General features: G+C 42.7%; 1 protein-coding gene across 9 annotated transcripts in view; it reads left to right on the forward strand.

Moving 5' to 3' along the window:
• rbfox1 (RNA binding fox-1 homolog 1) overlaps positions 1-14,426 on the forward strand; it is a 398,869-nt gene that overhangs the window by 111,306 nt on the left and 273,137 nt on the right. Inside the window, exon 1 of one of the 9 annotated variants that reach the window (XM_064314525.1) lies at positions 10,914-11,117. The exons of 7 other annotated variants lie outside the window; for them this stretch is intronic. In XM_064314525.1, the coding sequence (XP_064170595.1) occupies positions 11,073-11,117 (45 nt within the window). In that variant the 5' untranslated portion in view covers positions 10,914-11,072. One more of the 9 variants, XM_064314529.1, reaches the window with a different exon arrangement.

The following is a 14,426-nucleotide window of genomic DNA, read 5'->3' on the forward strand; positions in this document are numbered from 1 at the left end:
TGGCCTCGTGTGTAGTCATCAGCGCTGTGGAAAAGCCTATTGCACAGCCCTCTATTATAAATCATCCCTCCATCCCCCCCCCCCCCCCCCTTCGTATTTGTCATCATTGTTGGAAATTTTGTTCACTTGCTGCCCTTTCTGTCTGCCCCTCCCGTAACGCGCTCGGTTTGACCACGCGGGAGTTTCAGGGGGATCTGAGGCCCCATCTGATTACTGCCTCTCTGTTCTCTCCGCTGCGGCCATCGTCATCCCTCCCTTTATTTCCTTCCATTCCTACACAGTTTGTCTGTAATGTTAAACCGAAAGAAATTAAGAAAGCTCCGCCCACCATGTTCCTCTTCTGATTCCCATTGGTAATTGAGAAAAATTCGCCATGATCGTGAAGCTAGCAGAAAGGCGTCTGCCACATTCCACCACCTGATCTGCCAAGGGTGTAACTTTAGTTTGAATATGGGGGGGGGGGGGTGGAGGTGGTTGAAATGCATAGACCCCGAGAACTGCAACCCTCCCGGAAGAAATGATTTTAAAGAACAGCTGTGAGATTATAATTTCTGCTGAATTTGAAGGGGGAAATACTTCAGACTACTGATCAGTATGTCCCAGTCACAATATGAAATCCCCATCTTTCAGTCAATTATATTTTCTCATCATCGTGCTTGGCGAGGTTGCTCGGAGAGGTCATTTGGCCTGCTTTGTAATATCGGGGGGTTGTAACCCCCCTTTCCTCACGTAAAATATGCCCTTGGCCAGAGACCTGACTTGAGGTTGAGGGTGTGGAGGTAGTTGAGGGGGGTGAGGGGGGATTTCATGCTCAGATTTTTGGGCAGAACACCGAGCAATAACAGAGGCTCCCCCACCCTTAACACTGAGCTGAAAAGCAATCGGTACCAGGTGCCAGAGAATCAAAGCTCCAATTTTAGACAAGGTTAGAGGGGGGTTATTAGCCGAGACAGTGTGAAAAGTCAGATATTAACTCCCATAGTACCATCAGAAGTAAACTATGAGTTATATGTTTGGTCTTCGCAAGCATTCGGTCTCGAGCAGCTGATCCCTGAGGGAGAGGCGCCAGAGATCCTATAGACCCTCCAGATACCCGACTCCTGCGGTTCCTTCTGTCCTCTGCTTCTTAACTACAGAAGATTCTTGTTGGTAACAGGAGCCTCCAGGGGGGTACACTACAGTCCAGAATGTCTGTTGGCACAGTGTTGTTCTAGGTCGAGCACACATCCGATTGCGGTGGTTCGGTTTCCGTGGTAGGGAGACTTGCAGTGTTGATAATCTGGAGCTGAGCGAGTCGGCGGTGGCTTGAAGGAATGTGTAAAAATGCACGCACTGCAGGGGGTCCTCCCAAACTGGGGCAGCTTCCTGGCTGTGACTGCATTTTAATTTGATGCATTGATGAGCTCTGCATTTCATAACTGATGTTCTGGGCACTATGGTTTTTGCAAGGCTTGGGATTTTTGTATGGGAATAAAAGCCAGTTTTGTGTTGTTTTAAGTTCCCCCCCCCCCCCCCTCAGAATATTGTTCATTAATTTCACCAAATTAATGAACAAACACAATCTGGAAATAGAAAGTGTGACACATTTGGACATGTAAGAAAGAGCTATATGCAATTTCTGTGTTAATGTGTTTATTTTTCCTTCTCTGTTGGAACATCGTTATTTTGCTTTTATCTGTTTTGTATATGAAGAAAAATCTGTAAAATAGTAAAAAAAATCTGTAAAGTAGCTATGAAAAGGCATAAATATGTATGCTGTTAATTTCATACCTATTCAGTTGACCAGCCAGTCCGTAACCTTGAGGTTTGTATCGCTTGGTTTCTCCTAACGGATGTTTTGTGGAAGAATTAATAAAAATAATAAACTTAAAATAAAATAAAATTTTGAGATTGAAATATGAACAAAAGGAATATAGACTATGTTTTCATTTTTGTCTCTGACCCCCTGCGACTTCTGGAGGCCCCCTAGATGCCAGTTTGGGCACCCTGGTCTAAAGTACCTCACAAACTGCACCAGTAGATTTACTCAGGCAATTCAGGTCCATTTGCAATCCAGCTCTACCGCATGTAATCCGGCTCTCTTAAATGTCAGTAACGATTTTTCAGGTAATGTCACTTTGTTTCTTACACCTTTATTGTCTTTTTCATTTCATTTCCTGCCTGGGGAAATGAGAAGGATAATGGTATATTTGATACTTTCAGCTCTGGATGTGCTTTGACTTTCTCTGACCGACAACTGTTGGTCTTTATTTGTGCTGCCATAGACTTAGCGGCCGAACATTCTGATCTGCGGACTTTATATTTGAAAGTTCTGTTTGGTCCATTGTGAAGTATGAAGGTGGTTCTGATTTACTGCCTCATTCCGAATATTCATGAAGGAGCTAGACGGAACATCCACAGCTGGCATAAAAATATGGACAGAACGGGTGAGCCACTTGCTACCCATCAAAACTGCAAAAAGCAAGGAGATACAGGGGTGGATGAAGGAATGCAGGAGTTGACTATCTGGTCAGAATTTGTAATATCTTTGTTGTAGTATCCCGGGGAGACAGGCCCATTTCCAAGGCTATCAGTTAAGCAGAAGAGCTCTGCCAGCTGTCTGAATTTTGGCAGAGCATTAAACCAGAATTAACAGCCAAGTCGAGCAGACGACCGTGACATGGCCGCACTATCAGATGAGGTCGTTGATCTCAGCTTGAAGAAACTACTTCATTACTTTCATCGGTAATGAAAGGGACACTTCTGACTGATCTGATATGCAACCTGTCCACTTTAAATCATACTCTCCAAACACGCCAGCCAGGATTGTGTTTAGGACGGCTCGAATTACAGCAAACATTGGCTTTTAACTGCATGTAGGTGTAGAATGTGCTGGAAAAAGCCATACCGGTGTTTGCTCAAGCGAATATTAATCCTGCAGGGAACACACCTTTTTCATTTTTTTAAAATCCACGTGATGCCCCAGTGTTCAGCATAGAGTATCAGTTTTTACTGAAATATAAAAGGAGGTCTCCTGCTTCACACGTGTTTCCTAGCGTATCTCCAGGTTGCATGAGCAGCAGCGTTGCCCAACAAAGCGAAATCGAGGGGAACAAATGGTCCTGAACAGCTTGAAAAGTGCTGAGTGCAATTTGCTGATGGCCAAAGCTTTATCGCAGATTTTTTAGGCTTACCAGACACCCAGCTCCTGTTTTCCTTGAATTCATAGCATGAGTACGCGTCAGGAAAGATGCAAAATTGGCTTTGGGATCACACGGCAGTACCGCTGGAATGCTGTGACACGGAAGAGCAGGTTTTCAAATGAAAACGAAATCGAAAGAAGGCGGACGAAATTGAAAGAGCTTTTTTTTATTTTGTTTGGATTTTTCAAAGCTCTTTTTGACAAGCAAGTTGACAGGTTTTTGTGCCTCCTAAAACCAATGAATGTTCTCGACTGAATTCAAGGGTTTGTCCGTTCCTCTCCTGTGACACCTATGGTAAATGATAAATGACAGTTGAGAAAACCAAGTAAAGTCGACCACAGCGAGGAGATAAAAATGACTCTGCAGTAACAAAAGGGCATCTGCATTGAAACTAAACTGTGGATGCGATGTGAGTGGTGAGATTGAGTGTCAAGACAGCAGTGTGCAGCCGGGAGTGAGAAAGAGAGGGGAGAGAGGGATTGATGGAGGGAGATGGTGAAAGAGGGAAGGAGAAAGCGAGAAGGAGAGAAGGACAGAAATAGCCTTTTTTTTGTGGAGATGCTCAATTCCAATTCATTTGCCAGAAGGAATCTGTGCAGCCTCTGAGGTAGGACTGAAGCCTTCTCCACAGTCTCCAGCAGATCCTACAGCGGCAGCCATGTATAAACCAGACAATGTAAGTGGAACTTTATTTTCCTCATTTTATTTGCTGACGTTAAACTGATGCGCTGATTCATTCATCCAGGGCCTTGAACCAGTAATGGTAGGAATGTGGAATCACTTCTTGCAATTTTCACAGTATTACACAGGCTGCTATTTATAATTTGAAGGAATTTCCCCCCATTTTCTCCCGTTTGAGAATGCTCAGTCATGTTTGTAGCCCGTCCTCATCGCTGGAATGTGTCTTTGTGTAGAGCGTCGCTGGACTCCCCTTACATAAGGACCCGCTGTGCAGCCACTGCGTGATGTCAGTGCAGGTCCTGCGCCGCTGGGGAAGGCGGGCCACAGGCGGTTGGTCAGGCCGGAGCGGTCGCTGGCGCACAGTGACGTGCAGACGGTCCTGCCGACCGTGTCCGTTACAGACACTCAGCAGACGCTCTTATCCAGAGCGACTTACGCAGCGCTCTACGTAGCATTTAAATCCATTTATACAGCTGGGTATATACTGAAGCAATGCAGGTTAAGTACCTTGCTCATGGGTACAACGACAGTGTCCTACCTGGGAGTTGAACCTGCGACCTTTAAGTTGCAAAACCAGTTCCTTACCCATTACGCTACACTGCCGCCCACACTGTGTCCCTCCCTCTTTGGGCGACACCACGGCCTGATGTTCAGCACGTGTGCCGGTCACGGTTGCCACTGGTGCGGTCAGGATTTGATACCGGACCGCGGGTCAGGAACCCAGGTTTCAGCAGGATGGGCCGCTCAGCAGCCTTCATACCTCAGCTATTTGCGGTTTGGGCAAATATGTATTTTTTATGTCTTGATTTGTAAATCTTCCTGGAAAGGCTGCCCCGAGAATCATCTGTTGGCTTTCAAAGCGCAGCCAAAAACAACAGAATGCAGTGCCACGGACTGTGTTTTAAAACAAAGCTCGAATGCAAGAAGAATGCCCTGGGAAAAAATATAAAGGGGGCTTTCAAACAACCCTTCGGTTTTCAGTGTAAGCTTTATGACTAGGTGCCATTGTTGCGGTTTGGTTCAGATCTGCCCCACGGAGTGACGCAGCAAGTTTGTTATTCTGGGGTAAGGCTACTCTCCGCATCGGAGCTTATTTTGTAGCGCGGGTCATGACGTGCTGCGGTACGAGATGTAATCCGGTGAACCTTCTAGAAGGAGCGGCTGGGCGGAGCCGCGGGGGAGCCGCTGGAAGGATGGCCGTAGGCCTGACCTCTCTGGGCTCTCCGCGGGAGAACGGGGATTGGCTCGGATGAACGGCCAGTAGGATGACCCCCAGGAACGGGTCAGCTGCGTGCTGTTCAAAAAAGGAGCTTGCTCAATATCCAAGCATTTGAATGACCTTGTGCATTTACGTGCACTGCTTAAATTGATTTGTCTTTCAGAAATCAATAATCGTCACGCAAACTCTGAACTCTGATAAAGAATCAGAAATGAAGGGCTTCAAATACATGCGCACATGCTCATCGTTTATACAAGTATTCATACGGACATGCATACAGATGGAGGTATGTACATGTTCATATGCACACACACACACACACGTGCACGCACACTTACACATAACACACACGCACATGCGCGCGCACGTACACCTAACACACGTGCTGAGGAACTTTGCAAGTAAATAACAGTAATGACGTGTAATATTCATGAAACGTAACATTTCAAAATTGAAGTACAGCAAACTACAAGAATGCACTGCATTTTTGCAAATGCACTGTGTTTGTGATCACAGGAAACAGACTTGTACACTGTGCAGGATAAATGTATGGTGTTGGGCAGCATGTGTGCATGCCCGCACTCTCAAAGTTATGGGCCATGACGTGGCTACGAGGAGGTTTGCAAATATGCAGCTGGGTTTCTTGAACTGGACGTAAAAAATACATTTCACTATTTTTTAAAATCTATGGGATTTTGTTTCCTTGACCACATAGTGTGTGTTTGTGCCAGAGTCTTTGTTGAGGGGGCTCAGATACCCATCTGGGATCTTTGCATGGCCCGATGGCCTAGATTATTTTTTGCAAGGCAGTCGCAGCCAAAAAAAAAAAGACCCCTCATTGTACATTCTTAGCTGCTCCCACGGAACGGGAAGGGTGGGAAGGCGGGAGGGGCCGGATTCAAAGGTTACCCCATTTGGTCTGTTACCCTAATCTCATCATGGCTTGGAACAGATCTGATGCTCATTTTTGGAAGTGCAGAGGGATCGTAGGAATGTGAGCACGAGGGGGAGAGAGAGGGCTGAGCGCATGACTGTGCGTGACTGTGCGTGACTGTGCAGGGACGGAACAGGTGGAGCAGGGCCACAGCGAGGACACTGAGTCAGGAAACCCAGATTCATTTTTATTTCATTATTTTCGGTGGCAGCCTGGACCAGAAAAGAGTTCGCCATTTGTCTGTTGCGAAACAGGAGTCTCATTTGATATACCACATTTCCAGACTCTTCTGTTGTATGTACTTGAGATTGTTTTATTCAGGAAAGAAGGAATCGCTTTGAAGATTTCTCTGAATTGCCAAGTTAAGAAAAGGAAGAATATTCGGAAAAATTAGTGACGATAAATTTTAAAATATTTAAAAATAAGCTGGAAAATACCATTGCAAAAAAAGTACATGTCCATACTGCTGTGCCAGGACAAGCTTGGTTACAGCTGAAGAGCTCCCTGCCCAAGTGTGAACCACATTCTCCCACAAACTACAGTGAACTCCCACATGCCTCCCATATAAGCAACCTCCCGGATTATCCAACACCTTCATTCAAACTCTACTGCTGGGCCTCTCCCACTATATGTGATTGAGTTTTAAATACCATCTGATAAGGATCCATGTATTTTTCTATTTCCAGAATCAATACGCCTGATTTACGAAGAATCTAGCAAATCACCTCATGTACTCTAATTATTGTTGCCCAGTGTTTATATTAGGAAAATGTTCTGAAATACTCTGAAATTAAATATTTTGGTTACAAAGGACTCACATAGTTTTTTGAATAATTTTTTTTTTTTTTTTTTTGCATATTCACAATTTGAACTTGCTTTAGCTGCCAAGCTTATTTTAGGTTTTACTGGATTATCTGGCTTTTCATGTATTCACCCTCAGTTCCCATTGCGGTTTGCTTTGTGGCAGTTTACTGTACAACTGCTACAAATACTACCACTCTAGTATTATAGTCTACTGCAGTAGTAATAATAAGCTGTAAAACACAGCTCTGTCACTTACGAACAGTGAACAATAGAAATATTAACTAATAAACCCCATTTGGCACAAGGAAAAACAACGGCGACAATTAGCAGTATAGAGCTGGGCCTACTGTACCTTGTGTGAGTAAACAGAGCCGCACGGGAGTCACTGAATGAATGACATTGTAGACGTTTCGCATTATGTAGGACACTCATGAATAACCATGAATGCGTATAGAGGATTATGTCTAATGCACAATACTGCACCCCAACTTTGCATTTTCTCCTTGGCGGCTGCAGTCAGCTGCAGCATGAGCAGGCGGAGACCTAGGAGGTGTTACTATTGCTGTCATGTGGTAAATATTCACAGACTAGCAACACAAGGAGAGGAGCTTAGAGACAGAGGCAGGGTTTTAAATAACCCAGGAACTTATTAGAGCTGCACTGGGATTTGATCAAACGGGAGGTTAGCAGAAATAGCTCATGTTATGTGCAACTAATGTGTCTAAAGATGACAGAAAATGTAGTTGAAAACTAGCATATTAAAAAGTGGCGTGCCTGATTTTATAGTGTATAACATTCCAGCTTTATCTCGACATCCCTAAATAGTCCTCATGTCTGTTGAACGGTTTCGGACCCATATTTTCTCATTCAAAAAAACAAAAAAACAAAAAAACGAAACCATAAAGTGAAATGTGGTTAAGCTGTGCAGATAAAGTGCAGCACTCTTGGCTGCTCAGCGTGGTGCTGGGGAACCGTAATGTCAGTGGAAGGAGGAATGGCTCAGTAATAACCGTCCTGTCTCAATGCCTTCAGACCAGCAGGGAGAGCAGAGGGAAGCTGAGGTCCCTGGCGGTAGACGAGTCCTCCGGTCTGTCTGCAGCCTCCACGGCTCCGCGGGGGGACGCTTACCCAATTTATGTACCCTGTCACTAGGACGCTGCAGCAATGACTGCTCCTGCATTGATCTGCCATCGCTACCTGCCGCTCGGTTTGGAAATGGGGGGGGGGGGAGGGGAGAGGAGGGATATTATTTGTTGTTTTGTTTTGAGGTGTCAGGGGAACAAGAAGAAGAAGAAAAAACAACAACAAAAAAGCCTTGGAGCAGTTGTCTCGAACTTTCACCTTTTCACCCTTACAGTACGTCAGCAAGCAGAGTCCTTTAGGTCTGTTTACTTGGGTATAATGGAAAATGGCAGAGGCATGGTCTGATTTGACAGATGGCACAAAGGTGAACACTATCCAGAAAGGAGGACAAGCAAACCTGTGTGTGGTGAGACAAGATTTACCTTCTTTTTATTGCCAAACGATGCTATCGTAAGTATGACAGGATAGCGTTCAGAACAGACCAGGCAGGCAAAAGTGACCTATTATTTCGGCCATTTCCACTGAGCTTTGAGTCCAAGTAGCCACTGCCATTGATTGTTTGACTTATTTATTTTTGGCGTATTTGTGTACAGATAAACAGCTGGCTGTTATAGATGAATGGATTAAGTATCTTGTAGCTCGACATTGCAACAGCATTTGTAGGATAGTTTAATCCTTCAACATTGCGAGTCCAATGTCAAACACAATTGATGGAAGAGTGGGATGTTTGAGTGGGTGTTGCCTGAGCCAGTGGGGTATGTCTCTTCCACAAGGCCTATGTTCTCCAGGGGCCTAAACTGTGTTTTTGGCCTGAGTTTGGGGGGTGGGGGCGGAGGCATTTTGTGCAGTCAAGCAAATAGCTGCAATCTAACTAGAAGTTTTTCACAGGAGTAAATGGGACTATCCATGTGAATTTTCAATTACTGCTAGCAGACATCACTCGAGAAATTATGCAGTTAACAACAAAAAACATTACCAACAACCAAACATTGTGTGCCACAAGTCATTGTCCACATCTTACCGTTTTACAATACGTGAGGCATTGGGGAAGGAAAATGGGGGAACAAGGTGAACCTCTCCTGGGAGACTAGACAAGGGCTAGTTGCCCAGGAGATGAAAGAAAATTACTTTGCCATCCCAGCTGATTAAGTGAGTGGAAACTGGGGTATTGACAGATGGATACTATACCATAGATACAGTACATAGTTATGCAATGTATTATCAATGAATAAAGATATATAGATACACATTATGTTTATACAGATTGATAGATGCCATACATAGATATATGGCTACATTAAAAGATGTCTGGAATGAAAGTACAGATTTAGACAGATGAGTAGATGGCAGAGATGCATACATGAATAGAAACGCATGGATTTCTGGACATGAAGAGATAGGTGGAGATAGATACATAGATGGAGCCCGTCCAGTGTCCCATCCCGAACCATTCCTGGAGCAGTATCACAAAATGTGAAAGAATTCCCATTCATTGCGATTAGTTCCAAACTTTACCAGATTAAAACTGCATCCACGCTGTCGACAGTGGTCGCCACTTTTGTTTGTTTGTTTGCTTTTAAATCCCTGCTGTAGACGTCCAGGTGGCACTACAGTTGGACATCTTGAATCACATCCAGGAAGTTTCAAGTTTCAGTTCCAGACGGGCCCCTGCTATTTTAACGCTTGAGCAAAGCACTTTAACCTTAACCCTCAGTTGCATTAGTGGATAAAATATAAAAGCACAAACAAAATTGGAAAGCTATGCTGTACTCTTGGTAAGGCTGCGCCCTAAACTCATAAATAAAATTCATAATGTTATAATATATTGTTGCTCTAGTGCTTGAATTCTCCCAGGGGTTAGATTGTTCCAGCTCATACAAATGTTTCCTGATCAGCAAGTTATTTTTTATTTATTTGCGTTCAACAGACAACGTATGTATCTTACTTTTTAAAACACTGGCTGCACTAAAATTAACAAAAATTTAGCTGGATGCTCACATATGCAATCATGGGTTAAACCCCATGCTCAAGAGTGCATTGGAATCACTCAACATGGGTCTTTAATGAACTCCCAACACCGCCACAGGTTCGTTTGAAGAGGAGTCCTTCTCGTGTCATGCACCAACATCCCCTCCTTAGCTGCAGAGTCAGCAGTTCCCATGTTTTTTGCTCAAAATTTATAAAATGGACTCATTTTGCCAGGCTCTGTATTTGACTCAGTAATGCAGCAGACAGTTCATGAAGGCCTGTTTTTTGTAAAGCATTTCAGGATTGGAGAGCTGATCTAGGATTAGGTCTGCCATGCCTAAATCCTAACCCTACCCATTATGATCTAAAAGGAAAAACTCATCCTATATCAGCACTCTAACTCCAAGAGGCATTATACATTATATATAAATACAGGCCCACCACTGATCATCACGTGCTGATCACTGATTTATTCTATTTTTTTTAAAACACATGCAGCCTTTCGGATGTTCCAAAATGAACCTAAATTTAATCAGCTGTCCCTGGGAATATGACAATAAAAACAGAATATATGCAGACACCAGTGCAGTGACAAATATGGTTGACAACTCAGCCATACAAAATCATTGCACATTCAATATATACACTTCTTAATTGAATGGATAGGCATCGTGGTAGCTTAGTTCTTTGGCGGTATGGGAGAGCGACAACCGATGATTACGGGTTTAGTTCTCACAGAAAGGGTTGCAGTTGTGTACCCTGCAGCCGCAGTTAAGTCGAACTCCACCAGGGAAACGTATCAATGTACAAACGGGTAACGTTAAAAAAACAAGCGCTTTGAATCGTGGAAAGTGGACGAGGCCGTCTGTCAGGCACACACAACAGCATTGTAAGGCGCTTTCATGTTTGAATTCTATCCTCGTATTGCACTGGCTCGTTTGTGGAGTGATATCAGGCAGGAGGAAGCAGTAGGAGGGAGAGCAAAGGTATGGCGTTAGCGCAGAAAACCTGCGAAGCCATCAGCAAGCAGTGACAGCAAGGTCTGACTGTGGTCATTTATATTGGTAGCACGTGGATACAGTTCTGCTGCTCTCTCTCTCTCTCTGTCTCTCTTTCTCTCTCTCTACGTTCGCTTTACCTTCAACGAAATAGAGGAGGTACTTTTTCTCGCCTGCTTTTTTTTGTTCGGTGCCCGACCACAATGAAATCTTGGCAGCTAATTGCAGTCGTTGGTGATGCCCTTCAGGTAAGGCACACATGAGCTGTAGGATCAAAGCGTACAGTGAGCGCGCTGGCAATAGGAGGAATTTAAACGAACGTGGGATGTTTCCAATGCGCCACTGTGTTAATTCTCCGGCTGGCGTGTTTCCTTCGTTATCGATAGAACCTTCTGACTGCATAAAAACAGGTTAGTTAAATGTTTACTCGGCAAAGGCTGGCTCGTTGTTTTAACGGGTTCTGTGCAGCTATCGCGTCTGTGTGGAGGAATTGCAGTTGTTATGGAATGAATGCGTTATCGTCGAGAGGGTTTTTCAAAAGGAGTTTTTTAGACAGGTGCAGCCAACTGCATGTCGAGTCATTATCATCTTATCCCGTCAGCTGTCGTGCTGTATTGGGCAAATAGTCGCATGGTTTTACAGAAATATTTTTTGTACTTAATTTTATGTGTTATGTTTACATGTTTTGTTGCAGACTCATGCGAAGCTTAGGATGGTAGCTAGTTCTAGTGATGATGCGTCGGTATTTTACGTTGCATTCTCTTTACAGTAGAAGTGGATTGAGTGAAACCCATTGTTGTGCATGTTCGAGGTTAAAACAAACAAAGCAATTATGATTATTCATGGGAATACTGCGTGTAGTGTAGTCATTTCTGTAACATTTTTAAATATGCCACACTTAGCATACTCTGCGCCTTATATTGACCTGCTTTGACTAAGATATAGTTGTGTTTTCTGAAAGATGAATCGGTACATTGTGTGTGTGTGTGTGTGTGTGTGTGTGAGGGTGAGAGACAGAGAGAGAGAGAAAGAGAGCGAATTACCAGCAGATCATCCTCTGTAAAATACAGCAGCTCCCATAAAGCGTTTAACCAGGCTGCGATTTTCTACAGCCGAGAAACATTGTCTGGGACACTATTTTTATTTGCCTATAGTTGTCAGTTAAAGATACCATTTACAAAAGGGTTGAACCGAGAACCGAGTTTTGAAACGCGCACTCAGTTTCTCCCAAGTTGTAATCAATTACCCGAAGCGACGAGATTTATGGAAAATATATTTGGGTAGGCATTCTAGATAGGGGTACAATATCTTTACGAATAACTTCTGTTCGTCCATAGGTAGCCTATTTATTCAGTCACTGATCGCTCATACTTTCATATTTCCAGACGTTGGAATACCAAGAAATTGCAGTATTTTCTTCTTAGTATACATATTTTACGTTTTCAGGACTAGGTTATCATATATCAATGTTATCAATGTTAATTTATTCAAGAATTGTCGTCATTCTATTGCAATTACCGTAGTTTTCCATGCATTAGGCTTCAAAAAGCTCGCTCTTGTCCTTTTGTGACCATGTGTGAACACGTTTTCCTGCGGTGATTCGCGTCGATTTGGAAATGTAAAAGTTTTTGTAAGAGGCGGTATGCATCACCCTTAAAGAAAGCCACACAAAAAATAATAATAATAAAAAAAAAACGAACACTAACATCAGAGTTGTCACGATCTGTGCTAAAATAACAGATGCGTTAATATTTATGTATATTTGTTGCAACAACAACCATACAGATTGCTTTCGCAGTCCCGCTTCTTTCTTTACTCAGAATACACTTCGGGGGATATTCAGTCGCCCTTCGGTCTTTAAAATTTGGAATTTGTTTTTCATACATTTGATGTGTAGCTAGGGTATGAACACATTTGGAGCCACTGGAATGAAATCGGACTTGTGGGTCACAATTGTGCAATTAAGACCGTGAGATTCAGTTGACTGGAGTATGTACTGCATATGAAATTTAAAACAAACATATGTGATAATGATAATGTGTTACATGTATTTCACTTTATTAATATTATTGTTATTCATTTTTGTGGCAATCTTGTAAAAAGTTTTATTTTTATCAGCTCATGAATTAAGACTCTCAAACGGTAAGATCACGGCTGACTATTGACCGTTTTGGCTACTGTCAAAATTGTGTGCGTGTGTGTATTTGTGTGTGTGTGTAGGTGTTGAGGGGTGCGGGGTTGGTACTTTTTTGTAACGCGTTGTGCCAGGAAATCTAATTTTAGTAACCTGTTTCATTAATTCTCACCGATCCAGTTCTCAAAAGTAATAAAACGTAATTAATTTTAGCAGAAGAAACCTCTCATGTTCAAGGATCTCTGCAAAGCAATTATCTCTGTAATGAGATGGCGTCTTTTGTCCAAAAAGAAATGGACATGTTTTTGGCGTTTTGGAGGATGTTCTGTTCTCTTTAAAAGATAGTGAGTAAGATAGTGAGGAGGGCTATATTGGAATGTTTTCCAGTTGGCTGTTTATTTAGCAAATCCGTTGTCTCTTTCTGAAGACATTATACAGTATTACGCAAATCTTGAAAATGTACCAAAGATTGTAGGAAAATGTATATGACTGAAGAGTATGACTTTAGTATTTATTGTTTTTTTTCTTTTGTTAATATAAGCCTGAGTATCTGTGTGCAGTGCATGTCACACACCCACTGTCTCGGTCATTTCACTGTGTTAGGCTGAGTGTTAATGACATGGTAGCCCGGTGCATGCTCTTAAAACTCTGATGTTGTCCCAAATGGCTGCAGATATTATGTTTTGTGCTGGGTAATGAATGCAGGGCAAAAACATGTCCTGATCCACCATAGTCATACCACTGCTGTTTAAAAAGTCTATAAGGGGTTTGCTTGGATTTTAAATAGAGGAATGTCTCCTTAAACTTTCTAAGTTAAGTATTTGCCCAAGGCACTTCTGTGCTGAATTTCAGTAGTTTTCCATTACAGGTTGTAAAAAAGGCTTATCTGAATGTTCATTCTGTTAATATTACAGCTGAATTGTTTGTTGTTTTCCTTGGCCGTTGTGATGGATTATCAATCAGTGTTGTCACAGTTGCAACTGCACACAAGCCCATAGACACACACTCTCTCTCACTCAGTCAGTCAATTTATCCTCCAGTCTAATAGAACAAAACTGATTCCAGTTAGCATTTTTTTCCTAAATTGGGCAGAGCCACACCACAAAAAATAATTGACATGCTAAGCATCAAAACAAATAATAAAATAAAAAAATGAGTATGTTATTTAAAGCTCACTTGTGATTTACTTTGTGCTTGTGTGGCTTTTCTTTTGCGTAAGCACTGGATTACATCTCCTCATTAGTCAGAAGGATGACTGGGTGCAAGTGATGAAGTGATGCGTATGTACTCAAAATATAAAATGAAATTGAAACGTCTGACGATCTTCCTCTGATATTCAACACATTTTCAAATGTTGATATTTTATTATTTTATTTTTAAAAATTGATACAGCAGCAGCAAATGTTATCTACTGAGCTGCAAT

The sequence above is a fragment of the Anguilla rostrata genome, chromosome 17 (assembly GCF_018555375.3).
Source record: "Anguilla rostrata isolate EN2019 chromosome 17, ASM1855537v3, whole genome shotgun sequence".
In the NCBI taxonomy this organism is placed as follows: Eukaryota; Metazoa; Chordata; class Actinopteri; order Anguilliformes; family Anguillidae; genus Anguilla; species Anguilla rostrata.